The 18,001-nt window shown below is 44.8% G+C and overlaps 1 protein-coding gene across 3 annotated transcripts in view; it reads right to left on the reverse strand.

Moving 5' to 3' along the window:
• Positions 1–18,001, reverse strand: part of SEMA6A (semaphorin 6A) — a 130,603-nt gene that overhangs the window by 25,536 nt on the left and 87,066 nt on the right. For 2 of the 3 annotated variants that reach the window (XM_056124343.1, XM_056124344.1), the window contains exons 10-17: positions 17,533–17,750; positions 13,240–13,371; positions 11,830–11,985; positions 9,801–9,977; positions 9,304–9,444; positions 8,906–8,986; positions 6,196–6,254; positions 3,530–3,550 (exon numbers count right to left, since the gene is read on the reverse strand). In XM_056124343.1, the coding sequence (XP_055980318.1) occupies positions 3,530–3,550; positions 6,196–6,254; positions 8,906–8,986; positions 9,304–9,444; positions 9,801–9,977; positions 11,830–11,985; positions 13,240–13,371; positions 17,533–17,750 (985 nt within the window). Of the gene's footprint in view, positions 1–3,343; positions 3,395–3,529; positions 3,551–6,195; positions 6,255–8,905; positions 8,987–9,303; positions 9,445–9,800; positions 9,978–11,829; positions 11,986–13,239; positions 13,372–17,532; positions 17,751–18,001 lie in introns of all 3 variants that reach the window. The other variant, XM_056124342.1, reaches the window with a different exon arrangement.

The following is an 18,001-nucleotide window of genomic DNA, read 5'->3' on the forward strand; positions in this document are numbered from 1 at the left end:
ACAGATAAGAGCACAGGGCTAGGAAAGTCAGCTTGAGAACAGGGAATACAAAATTTCCTTTATGTCCATTTTTGCTTACATTGAGCTTTAAAATAGAGTCTCTATTTTCCACTCCTGAATTCAACACTGCTCTAGTGACATATGTGCTCACTCTAAGAGAGAATTCGGCGTCCAGTATAAGCAAACAGTTAGAAATAGCTTTGTAAGGAGTTAAAACAGGGTAGCAGGGTAGAGAAAGGAAAAAGAACACCCCCACCCCTGCAAAAAAAAAATAAAAAAAAAACACAAAAACTCAAACAACAAAACCCTCTCCTTCAACTAGCAAGGATTTCTTTGACCTGAATTGATGTGCATTTTGAGTACTTTCAACTTAACTGTGTTCAAGGGGCAATTTTATGGTAATGCCATAAGTATGGTTTAGGGAGAACATTTCTTAATACAGTAATCTAGGGGAAATATGTGCCTGGGGGACACATTCTCTATAGAAAGATTTCCGGGGCCATATGCTGCAAATACATGGAAAACTCATTGGTAATGGAAAGCTATGGCTACGAGAGGAAATTAATGTGGACCAGATGGTAGTTAGGTAGGAAAATGCTTTACACATATGTGAACAAGCAGCTCCTTGCTAATGGCAGAAGCGTTAGTCTAATACCCACCACATCTCTGCTTTCTAGGTGTAAATCTAGAGAAACCATGCATTCGAGGTACTGGGGCGGGGAGGGGGGAGGGAAGAACCCACCCAAAGGAGTCTAATAGATGAGGTCTGTTGTCTTTTAAATTTATGTGTGGTGATAAGGAACATGCATCTCTGGTGAATCAATGGGCTAAACCAATGCCTCATTGCCAACAATTTTAGAAGCACCAGGTACAAGTTATCACTGAGCAGCAGTGATGAATGTGAGGTCAATCAACAATGTGCATTATTACCTCACCAACTAAAACATTTTTTGTTTCATTTGGGGGCCACAACTGGCAATGTTCAGGGGTTACTCCTTGCTCTGCATTCAGATACTACTCTTGGCAGTGCTCTGGGCCCCTCTGGGTTACTAGGGATCAAACCTAGGTAGGCTGCACGTCAGGCAAGCCCTCTACCCACTGTACTATCTCTCCAACCCTTAAAACACTTTTGTTAAAGGAAATCACTTATATTCTTCTTATAATCTGATTTCACAAATTGTATTCTTTTTGTGTATTCCCCTAAGAGACTTTGTAAACCAAAATTGTGCTGCAAAGATTGGTAATCATTTGTGAATATAGTATTGTGTGTCAATAGATTTGGATCCTTCAATTTGGTCTTTTGTAATTCATAAAGAAGAGATGTCTTTCATCAGTGCAGCAGCTGCTGTATTATTTTTATGAAATACAAAGAAACAGATTATAAATGAACTTAAATATGCATTAGTGTTTCTCTATATCTACATGTGGTGATTCTTCCAGAGGTTAGAGATTCCTTTAAACTAGGCTTGACCTATTAACAGTGCTTGTAGTCAGTTAGGCACAAAGGAGAGAAAAGGAAGACACTCAGGGCCCAATTCACTAAAAGGGGTTCTTGCATAAGCAAATGATGTTGTACATTTGTTGCCAGCACAGATTACATGGTTTACTTCAACAGTTTCTTTTTCTGACTTGGGCAATGTTGCGTCTATGATTCACTCTCAGACTCCCTGAAAATGATCTTGCACTCAGCTACTGAACTTCCCGTGGGGCTTGTAAAGACACAGCCTAAGGTGGGAACACTTTGGACTTTAGAGTTGGACTCTAGTTTACATATCCATGCTCATAAAAATAGCAATCTGTTATTTCTTTGAATGGTACAAATTGAGTGCCAGGTCCAATCCTTGGCACATAGTAGGCACTCAACAAATATTTATTGAATGAATTTTTGAAATGTATTCTAGGCTTATTTACACTGAATTAATCATCTCTCGCAATTCTTTATGAAAAATGTCTCTCTGTTTTTTGTTAAGTACTGTCTAGACCAGACCTCATTCTGATGGGCAGTTAATCATCAGATTTCACACTGGATAGATTTAGCTTGAAAAGGACAGGACTGCCTGTTGAAAGGAAAATCCCAGTTCTTATTTAGATTCCTCACAGAAGCCATTGTCAAGAGCTGAGGGGGGACAAATAGGCATTATTCTTTAAGGTATATGGGAGTACTAAATCAGATCCTTCGCTTTTGTAAAGAAAATAAGAGAGCAATAAGATTCGAGAATGATTCTGGCTCATAAAGGATATTTCACAATTTAATTGTTCTATCTACATGAAAAGTTACCTGAGAATTAAAATTGATCTTAGCATGATTGATAAAGAGGGAGTATGTACACAGGGCAATTATTTATTGAATACTGTGGCCATCCTTGAACTATTTCCTTGTAGTCTAAATCCACTTTGCCTCCTTCCCCCTTTATTTCCTCCCTTCCTTAATTTTACCTACCTCTTGATTTAACTGTTAATGTCATATATCTTAAACCACAAAGATTGTGAAATGTCTGTGTATCAATGAAATTTGTCCCCACTGGAATGCAGAAACTTAACATCGCAGCTACACATCTTTCAATTCTAAAAGCACCCAAGTCATATACTGATAAATATTTGAGGGAACTTTAAGAGGTGTAAATGGAACATTTCAACTTTTCATGTAAGAGCTTGATGGTTTTGTTTAATGTAGATGTATTCTATATTACGTCATAGCATATGTAATAATATAGATGTATTTAACACAGATGTAGTCTAGAGCAGAACAATGGGGTAAATCCTGCCTATACATCTGTGGCATCATTCTTCCTCATCACTGAAAATTTGATGAAAACCTTCCTTTTTGAAACCTGAAATTTCAGTGGCTAATTTCATGCTATGCCAGAAAATTTTGCCTAGAAGAACTTAGTACCTGCAGTATGTGTGGGCTTTCCCCTGCTGAAGGGGTACTGGATTGGTGGCTATTCTCTACATGTTACAGAGCTGTGGCTGGTGAGGGATAAGGCCTCTTCTTTTATCTTGGATGTGCCTCTCCAAAATACAAAAGCAACTTCCTCCTACTTAAGGAATTGTTAGCTCTAGTCACCCGATTCCCTGAGATGGGCATATTTTATCTTATGTGGATTGAAAAATGCAGGACTTGGTCTCATATGCCAGTTTCCTCATAGGCAGTGACTTTGGAAACACCGTGGACTCTATAATAATTTTAGTGAATTGGGACCCTGAAGTTACAAAGAATGTAGTCCACAGGGTTTAGGGATGAAAACTATAAACTACCACAAGATGAGTAGCTTGAAGTGTTAAATCTAATTAAAAAAGAAAGAAAGAATGAAAGAAAGAAAGAAAGAATCCACAAACTGACCATATACTGTGTTGTAAGACATTTCATGATCTGGTAGAGGAGTTGAAATGTCTATAAGAAATAACCGGGATAAAAAATTAATTGACAAAGAAACCTAAAATTTTAAAATACTCCAAAGAAATAGGAAAACAGGACTTCCCAAATAGAGTTCCAGCAATATTCAATTACAGGCAATGTGTTCCTTACCATTGAGTGCCACGAAGGAATCTGTAAGACAAAAGAGAGAAGATGGTGACTTAATGTTTGACATTTGGCTTAGCTTGAATATTGACTAGTGCAAATGAACCAATACAGAGCTCTGCTAGTGTAGGATTCCCCCAAATGCAGTCCAAGTGCTATTTATTTTTCATTATTTTAGTTTTGGCTTTGGGCCATGCCTGGGCTTATTCCTGACTCTGCCCTCAGGGATCATTCCTGGCAGGGCTTAGGGGAACAAATGGGATGCCAGGGATCAAATCAGGTTGGCCATGTGCAAGGCAAGTGCCCTACATGCTGTACTATCTTCCAGACCCAGTTAGTCCTTTAAAAAAAATCTGCTTGTAATACAAAGTGCTTAGACCCTTTGATTTCTTCCCCAAGTAGCTTTCCTCAACGTCCCTGCCTTTGTAGCCAAGAGGCTGAGAAGAACCAAGACTTAACAGTAGGAAAGTTGACCAAGACAATATGCACTTTGGGGAATGTTTTGTGCTATCCACTGCACAGGTGGATAACTTAAGTGACTGGTGGGCCACACCTACATGGCACTTTCCTCTCATCTCAACTTCACAACCCTGTGGGGTGAAGCTGCCTGGCATCAATAATGTGTTCTGAACTCAACAGGGGTTTTAGTTAGGCAGTTAAAAATGCAAACAGTCTCTCTCTCTCTCTCTCTCTCTCTCTCTCTCTCTCTCTCTCTCACACACACACACACACACACACACAGAGCAATTGAATTCTGTGTAGTCCTGTTGTGTGTCTGAGTCAAATTATCGCTTCCCTGAGTCCCTGATGTGGGTCTTTGGATTTGCCCCTGGAAATCTGGCTAGAGTCTCTGCAGCCCTGCACTGACCCTCCACTTCCTGTGCATCTACGTCTTTCTCATGAAGGCAAGTCTTTCTCTGAGGAGCAGAGCAACCATGAGGCAGCAGGAAGCAGAGGTCAGCATTACTGAGTATCTCAGTGGAGGTGGCTCAGGACCGAGGGAGAGGGTGGACAGTTTAGGAACCCTCCTCCTAAATATAAGGAGGCCTGACTGCTGAGATTGGCAAGGAGAGCACTAGCTTGGGAGCTGAGGGTGTGCAAGACAGAAGGGACTATGGGTGCCGCGGGACTGGAGGTTGCTGAGTGGGAGATATGCGTGCAGAGGATACACACAGCCCTCTTCTCATTTCTCAGCTACTTGTCTCTTCAGTCTGACTCTAATACCTCTGATTTGCCTTTAGTGCCCATCCCACTAGATCATAGACTACAACAGAGACATATCACAAAGCAGTCAACTCCTGATATTCTTTCACATAAGCGCAATGCACAGCCAGGCTTGTGTCCAAAGAAATGTAGCCATAAGGCACCAACTATATTAAGATCTGCTAAGCAAATAGCAGCTTGCTTCCCTGAACACAAGCAACACAGCTTTCGGGGCATGACCTCATGCCCGGTGCTAATTTCTTAACTTGTAAACTGTCTGAATAAAGACCTAAGATGACGATTTTGCCAGCATTTAATGTTTGCAAACAAGAAATGGAGATGGTAAAGAATTTGAGGAGGAGGGATCAACAGCCCTCTTGAATTGTATCTGATTTCTAACAAGGGATATGGAAGAAAAGTTGAATGGCATCTTAGAGACTGAAATTTCAGTGCTCTTGGTTCAGTATAATCTCATGTATAATGTGTTATTTCAGTACTCTTGGCCCAGTATAATCTCATTTATAATGAGAATCTATGATTCTCATTATAAAATTAAATACTCAAAGTACAGCTTCATTCCCTTAGGAGCTATTTTTAGCATAATTTTGAATGCGAGCTTCTTGAAATCTGATAAATGTAACATTTAAAAGACCACAGAACAATATTTTTCTAAGATCATGGTATAGCTGTCCTTTATGGCATTTGATAGGGCATTTTTAGGAGAATAGAATATTAATCAGATCACAAGACAACCTGGGTAGATTTTTGTTCCCCAGGGCCAGGGATTTAACATAGGGCCTCATACATGCAAGGCAAGAACTACCTGCCACTGAGCTACATTCCCTGGATCCTGGGTAGAGTTTGGATTAGGATCCTTTTATAAATTTCCGACTAAAATGGTACCATTAACTAAATGACTTTAAAAATGAACTTAAAGGTTAGCATGGCAATATAGTTCCTACAAAAAGTTATTTTTGAATCATTCTAAGTGGGCTTTTTCTGAATTTTCCCCTACTGACAACAGTAATGGATGGAAATCTAATTTAAAAAATAATTAACTTTCAACAGTTGTTACATTCTAAAAGAATCAAACAGTCCCACTCAATTAAAAACTAGAGTAGCTGATCAATCTTTTATTTATTGGGCTAAGCATTACATTGTAATGATACAGCTTAAGAAACGACCAAGATCTGTTTTCTTAATGGGTGTGCTGATATAGCTTACCCATGTGCGGCTATATTTAATAGCCTTTCAGTGAGTATGCTACACAGCTTTATAATATTGAAATTGTTGCCGGCATTACAGCAACCACATTGGCAACTTTGACCTTCAAGATACCCCTTTCTTTTTTTGATATCCAGAAGACAATTTCTGCTATCTATGCAGATGCTAGTAACCAACTCAAGTTCTGCATTCCTAGAATAAGAGACCTGCCCATAGCTACTCGTGGATAAAAAGGTCCTACTTACTGTGGCAGTCTCCCAGGCCATCTGTATTGCCTCGCTCAATGTCCTGTTCAAAAGTCAGTCTTTTGGGTTCAAGGGGCAGAGATGGTAAGGAAGAAGGAGAGAGAAAGGAAAACATTAAATAATGTAAGTCATTGTTCCGGAAATAGCCCAAAATTTCACTCAAGAAAATGCAACTTTGATAAATCAAGTTGCAGGTGCAGAAAAACTGAGAAAATTTGAAACTGTAAAAGCTTTCCACATTTGAGAGCTTAAAAACCTATTTCTGATGGTTACAAAAATGTGTCCAGTCTAGATCCCCAAGGAGAAGGTCTGGTGTGAGCCCTTAATTCATATCTTGCTCTGAGAGTTCATTCATTTACAGATTACCTTGTTTAGGCTGATTCCCTGAGCATTTCCTAAATATTTTTGAAGTTTAAATGTTAAAATACACTCCTTATGTGTGTAAGTTAGAAATCCATAAATATAAAAATTAAAGCATTTTCTCCCCCCCGGCCTTTTCTTTCACCCTAATTCTTGCCTTCTTTTTTTTTTTAATTTTTATTAGTGAAACACCATGGGGTACAGTTGTAGACTTACAAATTTTTGTGCTTGGGTTTCAGTTATACAATGATCGAGTACCCATCCCTCCACCAATGCCCATTCTCCACCACCACTAATCCCAGTATCCCTCCCACCCCCCCACTCCCCTATCCCACCCTGCCTCTGTGGCAGGGCATTCCCTTTTGTTCTCTCTCTCCTTTTGGGTGCTGTGGTTTGTAAAAGAGGCACTGAGTGGCACTCATTTTCAGTCTATAGTCTACTTTCAGCATTAATGCTTGCCTTCTGAGACTTTCATCTATGTCTTTGCTTAGTGATAACTTGTACAACAGGTGCTTAAGGTACAAACAGTCAGTGGGTGAGGTGGGACCCTTAGAGAGCACTGCCAGGCGATGCTTTCTGCTGAGATGACTTATCCCCTCTCTGCCCCATGCGCATTTCCTCTGTATATTCCTGGCAGAGGCCTTCCCACATGCTCCACCCCATCTCTTTTTTTTTTTATAACAAGGTCTTCACTGGACTGTACAAACTCTGTAGTGTCGTTTCTCAACCAGGGCCCATGTGGTCCCTCAAGATATTCCAAGTGAACCGCAGTAGGTGAAAATCAAGTAAATGAAGGGCCACTACATAGGACTAGGGGGCCACAGGAAGAAAACAAGGTGGTAGGGGGTGATGGAGTGGTGGGGGGGGGTGAAGGTTGAGAAGCTCTGCTCTGTAAGTATTGACAGGACCATTCTTAGCAGTTATCTGTTTTGGCTTTGAAAATCAGCAAAGTGGAATCTTCCCAGACAGTCCTGTCCTCTGGGAGGGAACTTTGTGCTTCTGTCACAACATAACTGAAGTGTCTGTTTAAGAGTCATATAGAAAAACAACTTTGAAAATGCTGTATGATGGAACAATCTACTGTCTTTTTCCTCAGTGCTTTCTTTGCTGTGTTAAAATCAAATGTACCCTCCAATGGATAAAAATTCTCAGGGTAACAAAAGTCCGTGTTCACCAGGCCCCAAAGGACATGTTCCAAGGAGAGTTCCATTGACATATGGATATAGGTCCTTAGGGGTGGGATGGATGTGTTTTGGACTTCTCAAATTGTCTTGAAAATAATGTTTTTAATTACACCTTGCAAATAGAAAGGAAAGAGGACATTTCATAGCTGGCCTCACTGTGCTTTGTGACCTTTCCTTGTTCGCTGCTGCAGTTCCCATGAAAAAGATGGAAAGTTCTTGCATGGAAATAGGTCAATATCACAACTCAAAAGCAGATCCAATACTATCTACTCAGTCGACCCCCTGCACGTATCAGCTTACAGGCCAGACTTGACAGCTAGTGTGAGCTCCCACCGCGGAAATACTCTCCTCAAATTATGCTGGGGGTCGCCGTCACAGAACCTGGACTGTGCTGATTTGAGGGACAGAGCCTGCAGGGGAAAGGAGTCTACTTCTCCCTTCGGATGACGGGAGGTTGAAGGGCTCGCTTGAGAGAGCTGTGCTCGCATATGTAACCTTCCTAAATTGCCATAAGCTATCAAGAACGTGGAAGGACTCCTTTTCCAAAATGTCATTTTGGATTTCACATCCCCTAGAGTAAAATCATAAAAGAAATGTTTCCGCCAATGCCATCTAAGCATTTCAAAGCAGGGTAACAATTTTAAGCATCAAAATGGCAGGCAGGCATGGTTATTGGGCCAGACCTGGCTGATCTGTGGAGGAACTGCCAAGAATTGATTGATTACCTAACGAGTAGAAGGGTCAGGAAAGTGTTTGACTGCATGTATCCTGCACGCTGACCGCACAAATACACACATAACAAATGCTCTGTGATCTCTTCTCAACCCTGCACCATCAATGAAAAGAGCCAGTTCTGTTCTGGCTGGACAAACCACATCTAATCTAATTGGTACCCTATGGCTCCTTTTCTCAGCCCTCTCACGTGCTGATGGTGGAGGCATGTGTCTTCTTGACCCTCTCTCCAGGGAATACTTAGGCACCCACTGCGCATCCTTTTCTCTTTTCTTAATCAGACTGCGGGCAGACGATTAATCGATTGGAACTCTGCCACACATGGTGTGGGGTGTTCTGGGAAAAATGCCCGGCAGTCCCGCGGGTGAGGTTTGGATCCAGAAGGCTGAGTGGCAGTGGCTGCTTGGGCCTCTCCAGTTCCTGGGGCTCCTTACCTGCTGCTGGGTGACAGATGGGCGCAGGCACCATCTTCCTTGACCCACCCACAATACGGGTCTCTGGAGGCAATACAGGTTCTGCAGGAAGAGGAGGTACATAAGCTCCCTGGTGGGCCTTTCAGAAATCACCGTTTCTTTTTAATTTGGGGGTCAGTGATTTCCCTTATTTCCAAAATAGTGCTTTAGGAGCTTGGAGGGCCACTCCTGCTGGCACTTGGCCAACTGTGCCAGATAGTTCAGTGCTCAGGCATAGTGGTGCTGAGGGCCACCAGGTCACATGGAGGTGCCAGGAAGGGCATGTGGCCCCAGAGATTGAACTTGGGGCACTGGTACACACAAGGCATGCACCCCTGATCCAGCCCACCATGTACTTAAACCAGAGGCTCAGTACACACTTTTTACATTTCCCGTGTCGTTCACAGCGGCCGAGGGGAACCTTGATCACACAGGTGGAGAAGGCGACGAACAGAGCACTGCTGGCTTTGTCCAGCTGCATGCCCATAATCCTCTTGTCCTCTACGCCATCATAGCTGCACCTGGTTAGAGAAAGCAGGAGCAAGTCACTCACAGGTTCTCTTCCTGCTCCCACCCTCCTCACAGTCCTCTTCCCAGCCCACAGGACCATTCTCTCAACCTGATTGAACCCAAGGAGAGGCAGATCATTGTGTGTGAAAACAGATACGCACAGATATACATGCAGTGACTGTATCTATAAACATATATAGCACCGACCAGGAGAAACTAACACTTTTGATTTATTTTAGAAGATGTTCACAGTGTTAAAAAGCACCCATGACACATAAAGTCAAACTTGCCACAACATTCTCTACAAGAAAAGGGCCCTAATAACAGCACAAATAATGACTAAGAAAGAATCAAATGTTTTGCTCACTTTTCAGGGTTGTAAACGCTCATCTCCTCCAAGAAAAGGCTGTCATTGAGGAAACCACTGTTTCCTATCCTGGCCAAGAACTTGAGGATGATTCCCTTCTCGGATCCCAGAAAAACCACAGTGTGATTCTGATAGGGCCCAGCGGCAGTGTCCACAGCGATTTTGGTCAGGCGGTATCTGAAATGACAGGGTCACATATTTCACCTCTTTGTGACTCTGTCATTAAAGTGTCCTTTTTTCCACTTCAAACAATGGTGACAGAGCTTTCTAGTAATAACCTCAAGAAAAATACATGCATATAAATATTGTTCATGCTGTTCTGGCCCTTTATTTCCATATGCAGAGCATTAGTCTGGCTCCAAGGGGAGCGAGGAGGTATGTGTGTGTAGAGGCCAAATTCCATAATAAATAGACAGGCTTAACCATCTGAAACTACTCAGCAATTACCCCTTCCATGAGCAGCAAGGGAAGGCTGATATGGCTGAGGCAGAGGGAAGGAAGGAATATGTGAACTCATTTATCACTAAATAGAAAAGCTTGCAAAGTCCTGTCAGCAATTCATCACGCTGGGAAGCCTTTAGGGTATTGGGAATGGGGTGGTTGTGAAGTATGGGGTGGCAGAGTGCTGATGGCACACTAAAAGGACAAGGGTGTACAAAAATTGCATCTTTACAGCCAGAGGTGATGGACATAGGTCCTTCCACAGACCCAGGATAAGTTCCACAGGGTATCCTCTTTTTGTGGTGGGGGGACCACACTTGTGGTGGTCACGGCTTGCTCTTGGCTCTGCACTCAAAGAACACTCCTGGCAGGGCCCAAGGACTATATGAGAGTGCTGTGGCTCAAACCTGGGTTGGCAGTGAGCAGGACAAGTGATCCTATCCCCTATTCTGACAGCCCCAACCATCCTTTTCCTTACAGACCCTCAGCCACCAAATGATCCACGGGTTCCTCACTGCCCTAAGCACCATGGCCAGAACCATAACCACTGGCCTCTCCTCTATGGCTTCCATCTTTGTGCAAGAGTCATTATAGGCTCTGCCCTCATTTTTGTTGCTGCAGTGACTCAGGGTTGCGCAGTTGGTTATGCTGTGTGCCAGGATCTCTTCTACGCTCCCCCCTCACACACATACACACACACACACACACACACACACACACACATTTTTTCTCTCACACACATACACTAAACCAAGGCACTTGCACACTCTCAGTTGTGAGGCCTCACACACTCAGAGATCACACGCTTTTGTGGTGCTGCAGGGGATCCCAAGCAGCAGAGTCAGTTGGCTCAGCACCTGTGAGCAGGGCCCAGGCTTCAAGGCCCAGTGTCAGCTCTGCAAGGTGGTTGCTCTGCCACAGAGCACTGGTGCCCTGGTCACATTTTTCTGCTTCTCCACAAAGCTGCAGTGTCAAAACAGTGACAGAGTTTATACTTCGCATGATGATCGCCATGACTGTATGGTACCTGGAGAAGCCTGTTGAATTGCTTGGAAGTAAGTTCTAAATAAACACCCAGAGGCTAGCTAATGCTATCAGGATCTCCATGCAGTTGTCCCTTCTCTTTTGGCTGTCTCTTTCACATAGTAAGTGCTGAAGTATTGGATCGGGCTGGTGTGATTATGCAAATACTCGCTGTCCCACAGCCTGCAACCCAGGCAAATGCTCAGATGCAACCAGCAGTATGTTGTGCCATCATAACCAACCAAGCAGATGTGTCCATATCCATCACCTGATGCTCCTTCACTGACTGGGTTCCGGCACTCACTGGGAAGAAAATACCTTTATTTCCTCTTATTTGTTGGCATGTGTCTGGCTGGCATGAAACTACTCACCCTGCTTCTTTCTGGAAATACGGTAACAAACTCTGTGTGGTACCCACCCAACCCACCAGCATTTCCCAGCCGAACCAGTGCCCAGGAAGACAGAGGATGCCCATAGCATTTCTGAGCCTGAGCTATGGAGGGCTGAGGGAGTGGGGAAGGGAGTGAGGCAAGTCCCTCTCAGATGTGGTCTGCCAGACACCCACCTCACCATGGTCCTCAGGAACCACGGCTTGTTGATGATGGAAGGTACGGCCTCATCCATGAGGGGGTGTGTCTTAATGAAGTTCAGGGTGTCATCTGGAAACTCGTTGGAGGTCGTGTACTTTTCTAAGGAGGATGAGCCGGCGCAGCACCCCGGCCTAAGGAGAGAGGCAAAGGGTGGCAGGAAGAGAGCATGTTTGCTGCCCGAAGGCAGAGTCACTGAATGAACAACCGTGCTGAGCGTATGGCATGAGGGAGAGGGCTGAGAAGGGGAACTTGCACTGTGCAGAAGGTCTCTGATGAAGCAGGCTTAGCTGTCTCCCATTGCCTCCACAGTCCCCAGGAGCCGCTGCCAGGGTAGTTCAACCATGTCTGTGTGCAAGTGTGGCTGTCCCCCAGAAGCACTCACCAACCCCAAGGGACTGCTGGGGGGCCTTAAAACGGGGAGTGTGTGGGTCCACATCTTAGGAACAGTTCTACCTGCCCCCTCCCCACATTCTTCCACCCCAGGACCTGGCTAGGGGTTCTTAAGTTTTGACCAAATAAGAAAATTAAGTTGGTCCTGTCACAAATTCAGAAGACAGAGGGGCATTCAAAAAGCCCTCAGCCGGCATTTTTGCCAGTGAGACTCCTTAGAACCATCTCCTGAGCCAGAGGTGAGAGAACAGTTGGGCTTTGTTTGGCTGCTGCTGTTCGATTTGGGGCAGAGAGGAGAAAGAAGGGTCCGGCAGAGGCTCTGCAAGCATCCTGAGGTCTCTGAAATTAGACCAGCATGTGCCAGAAGGAAAACCCACGCAGGGCCACCAAGGACAAAATCACTTAAAGGCCGACCCTGGCAAAGGTGGAGAGTCACTCTCTTAAATCATTTTATAAAAGTACCCCTGAAACCCAAGCCCGGCTTCTCCCTACTTCCTGCATGGGAGGGGCAGTGGGAAGCTGCCAGCTGTGCTTCCTCGGCCCATCTATTTTGGCTGCTCGCAGCTTCAACTCTACAGCAGTGGGACTGGGGGGACCAGATAGGTCCTGTCACCCCTGCCGGACAGAGGATAAAGCACAGGAAGAGGGCTCAGGGGTTCTGCATGCAGGTGCTCAGGACTGGTCCACCCTCACTGTGTGGTCCCCCAGCATTACCAGGAGAGACCCCCAAGCTGTGAGCTGGGACGAGACCATGAGCACTGTGAGGTATGACTCCCGAGTAAAAGCCAAATCACAGACAGTGAGATGAAATGACAAACTAGAGAGAAGGTTTGGGGGATAGGCACAAGGGCACAAGGGCAAATGCCCTGCCAGCCTTCCCAGTGTTCTGGCGGCCACAGGCACACGGGTCACCTGGTAGGAGGCATGCAAAGCTCAAGCAATTCCCTGCCTCATCTCTAGATGTGCAGAATGACCAGATGGATCTCTTTGCATACCTGGGCTTAGGCACACGCTCGTCGGGTACCGGGGTCCAGGTGGAATCCGGAGACTTCTGTTCCTTGAATCTCCCGGTGAAAACACTGGCAATGTCGAGCATGTCATAGGCACAGACGGCAGAGCCAGGGATGCTGCAACAGGATATTCACATGAGTGTCACTGGGCTGCGCCTTGGGAAGTACATCCCGCCCAGATGCCCAGGGCAGGTGCCCTCTCTTGCCAATCCCAGTGCACTGTGCAGGGAGAGGTCCTCGTGCTGACAGACAATCTGATTTCATGCGAATCACATCTGCACTCAGGGCCTCAGAGAAAGGGGTAAGAGCAGCAAGTCCTTGGAGGAAATGAAATCTCTCCGTGCCTTGTTTTCTGGATGCACATTTGTTCAAGGAAGATGGTCAAGCTCGTGAGTGAGAATAGCCAAGAAGTTTCCAGCCTCATCCCCCAGTAATCCAAAGATCTAAGAAGCATTCTACCTGCTAACATGGTGAATAATTGAAGGTAAATGGGCCCCTGTGCACACATATAGCTTCCTGGGATTGGGTTTCTGCCTGCCATTAATTCCAGGAGGGAGAAGGTGAACCCATGCTGATTCCATGTGGGGAACCCATGCTGACTTCCTGTAGGTCTCTACACACTCCGATTGGAAATTCCTGCTCAAGTACCTAATACTGAACAATGAAGTCTCTAAAGCACCAGAACTTTCCAAATAAAGTGTGCTAGGCTGGAGCGATTGCACAGCGGGTAGGGCATTTACCTTGCATGCGGCCGACCTGGGTTCGATTCCTCCGCCCCTCTAAAGAGCCTGGCAAGCTACCGAGAGTATCTCGCCCACACCGCAGAGCCTGGCAAGCTACCCATGGCGTATTTGATATGCCAAAAATAGTAACAACAAGTCTCACAATGGAGGCATTACTGGTGCCCGCTTTGAGCAAATCGATGAACAATGGGAGGATAGTGCTACAGTGCTACTGTGCTACTAAGTACTGGGTGGTATGGTGATGGCAACTTCTACTGATGATGACATGGCCTGGCCCTTCCTGGAAGAACTCCCCCCCCCGCCCTGTCAGCCACACACAGGCATGAATGAATCAGGCATTCACCTGGGTATATGTTTGCTTCTGACTACTCAAAATCAAGGCTGCTGCTTGATTTTGAGCAAAAAAATTTCAGGCACAGCAGGCTCTAAGGAAGGGACCAGGGCAGAAAGGGGCTGCAGAGTGGCATGAGGGGCCTGTAGCATGAACCATTCATCACCCAGAGCAGAGAGAGAACCCCTGGAGTCTCCATTCTGAGACTGTTGATGGGATAAGGGAATCCCTAAATCGTTGATTAAATAAATTTGATTCTATCCTTAATATCATGACATAATTGCTTGAGTTAATTCTCTAAGAAGTAGATTACAAGGCTTATTTAAAATGATTTTTGCAGGATGAATTTTAATATGTTATGTACTGTATATTATACATTTATGTCATTAAACAATATATTAAATATATTAAATGTAAACAATATATTAAACAATATATTACTGTATATTATACATACATGTCACAGAAGTTAGAGATGAAGACTGATTCCCATTTATTTTTGGAATTCAGTACCCACTCTGTTATTTATTTTTTGGTTTGGGGTCACACCTGGGAGTGCTCAGGGGTTACCCCTGGCTCTGCACTCACGGATCACTCTTGGTGATATTCAGGGGACCATATGGGGTGCCGAATCCAACACAGGTAGACTGCGGTAGACAATGTGCAACGTAAATATCTTACCCACTTACCATCACTCCTTTGTTTTAGCAAAACAGGTGTACACATTTACTTTTACATTAAGAAAAATGCATAATCATAGCTTAAAGCGCCTTGTGAAGGATTTCATAACAAAACCCCCTTGAATGCTTTTTAGTCCTCTCAAGGTCTGGAGTTCTGCAATTGCTTCTGCTGCTCCCTCCACTCTTCCTTTCATTCCTTTGTTCCCACCTTCCGTTCATTCACCATATTCTCAGGGAGTCCCTGACCTCAAGCAGCAGACTCCCATTCCCCGGAGGTTTGAGGCTTTACGCAGAGGCGAGCAAAGCAACCGTGCTGCTGTGCCAGGAAGTTGATCATAACAACGCTGCTGTTAACAGCTGCTGCTGCTGTACCACAAAGAGAGGTCAGTTCAGCAGGAGCAACATTTAAGAGTGTGCCCGAGATCCCTCGGGAGGTGACAGGAGCTGAGTCTTGGAGCAGTCTCTGTTTCACTGGCACGGACACTGGCAGAGAAGTGTGTGGGCAAGCAGGGCATGCTTGAGAGACAGGTCTTAGCTATAGGAGGCAGGAGGAGACGGCTCTGGCTGTGAGAGGGCTGTCGAGCTAGACCCAGGAAAGTGGAATTTATCCCCAGGGCAAGCAAGAAGATCTGAAACTGTCTGACACAATCACATCTGCATGTGTGAAGGATGGAGTGGAGATGAAAATGGGGATCATTTTTAAATGACCATCTTCTAATTTTATTAAACAGATAGTGGATATTTCTTAGATCCCTTCTAAGAAAATACTCTATACAAGAATCTACTATTGTAATCATAGAGTAACTCATCCTTTTAAAAACAAACTGGAAATGTACTCAGAAATCCCACAAACCGCTCTATTTCCAAGTACCGAAGCAGAGAGATGAATCCATAAATAAGACTTGTCAAAGCCTGACTTCTATATATTTTCTACTATCAAGGCTAAAATTCCCTAGAGCTTGTGCAAGCATACTTGAATCTAACCAACTACTTATTGCTTCCATCTGGGCTCATATTTTCATGGATTTTCAGTGGGTAGTTCTTGACTCAAACTTCATGTAATCCAGAAACATCACTGCATTCTTCAGCTTGTTCTTTTTTGGGGTAAGGGGCCACATCCGGTGGTGCTCAGGGCTTAGTCTTGGTTCTGTGCTCAGGGATCACTCCTGCAGTGTTCACGGGACCATATGGGGTGGCAGTGATTGAACCCTGGTTGACCATATGTAATGTAAGCACTCCATGCTCTACTATCCCTCCAGTCCTCACTTCAGCTTATTCTGTTCTGGTTTTCCCCCAATTCATAAGCATTTCTCACTTAATGAAATGCCATCCACTAGTCCCACCACGTATGAGCAATGCCTGGAAGCCATGTTGCTCTAGGGATCTAAGCTGGGACAGTCTCATGCTGTCCATCTTCCTGACCCTACATGCTTAGGCTGCTTATGGAGTTGGTACCTCACACCACATTGTTCAAGGGTCAACTCCATGTCTATCCTGAGGTCACAACCAGGTTGTGATCATTTCCAAACAGTGTTTAGACTCTGAGGCATGGGACATTGGTATGCTGGGGGAACTGAGCTTCTTTCTTCTGATTTTTCTTTTTCTTTTTTCACAGAGCCAGGGATCAGACCTGCAAAGTAAGTGCTCTACCGCCGAGCCACCCCTACCTCTGTTCTTAAGCTCACATGCTTCCACTACTCCAGCTATGCTACTTAGTGAGCTATTTAATTGCTCCATGTCTTCTCTTACATAAGCACAAAAATAGGGACACTCAGTATTTACAGTTCCAAGGCCTGATAACTTCTCTTCACTGGGACCTTTTTGATCATAATTATGGTCAGGAGCTGAGTCCTGGATAATACCCAGGGTTCTTCAGGGGAAGAGGCAGGACCAACTCATCCCAATTCTAACTTTCACTCTGTAGTGCATTAAAAAATAAAATCTCCAGTGATTTTGCTTCAGAAATGGCCTAGTCACAGACATGTTTAGAATCAGACAGGTTAGAGGAGGGAGATTCAGAGAAGGGGGTACCAGCCCAGACTCTGCTGTGGTCTAGTCACAGACATGTTTAGAATCAGACAGGTTAGAGGAGGGAGACTCAGAGAAGGGGGTACAAGCCCAGCCTCTGTTGTGTACTGAGTCCCTGAATGAGGCTCTGCAGCCAAGTTCAGGTGCCTCCAGTGTAAAGAGAAGGCAACAGGGATCCATTCCCAGGATGACTTCAGGTGTTTTGAAAGAACTCAAGAAGAGTATCCCTAGTACTGGGCATATCACTAAAGATACTGTAATAGTCTGTCTAATTACTCAGCCCCAAATTCTAATCTAATAATACCTCAGAGATGACTGCTAATCTGTTGATGAGCACCGAGTATTAAGTGCTTCTACACTACGAATAGAGAGTGGCAATTTTTCCTGAGGTTGCTAATCCCGTACAAGCAGCAGATTTCCCCTTGGGAGAGGGAAGCCGGGAAGAGCTGATGAGCCAACGCGGCTGATGAGGTCAACCCGGCCAGGCCTTGGTTACCTGTTATAAGGTGTGGAAAAGGTTGCCAGAACAACATCACGGCCATTGATACGAATCACGTCTGTGACCGCCTGAAGTATGTTGAAATAAAAATGAGAGTCTCCAGGCACGGAGCAGTTGAGGCGCGCCTTTAAGAAAGAGGTCCACTGCTTCTCCAGCACGCGCTGCGACCCTCCCATGTCATTCTTGCACACCTGAGCGACCCGTGGGAAAACGACCTGCCGGGGGTGGAAAACACAGGGAAAATGAGATATATGTGGGCTTTCACCTTTAAGGGCTATCAGAGTAGAATCCGACTTTCTTGGAAAACAGAATGAGAACCACGGTGACTTAATTTAATCCTGTCTTTCTAGAATCAGTAGGGAGGGTGGAAATCAGTCCCCCCCGACTCAGCCCTGCAAGAGTGTGTTTTAAACGATAAGGCAGTGGCATTTAATTCCGAGCCATAAATCCTTCAAGGGACCAGCTC

This window comes from Sorex fumeus, unplaced genomic scaffold (genome assembly GCF_029834395.1).
Source record: "Sorex fumeus unplaced genomic scaffold, SorFum_2.1 ptg000051l, whole genome shotgun sequence".
NCBI lineage: Eukaryota > Metazoa > Chordata > Mammalia > Eulipotyphla > Soricidae > Sorex > Sorex fumeus.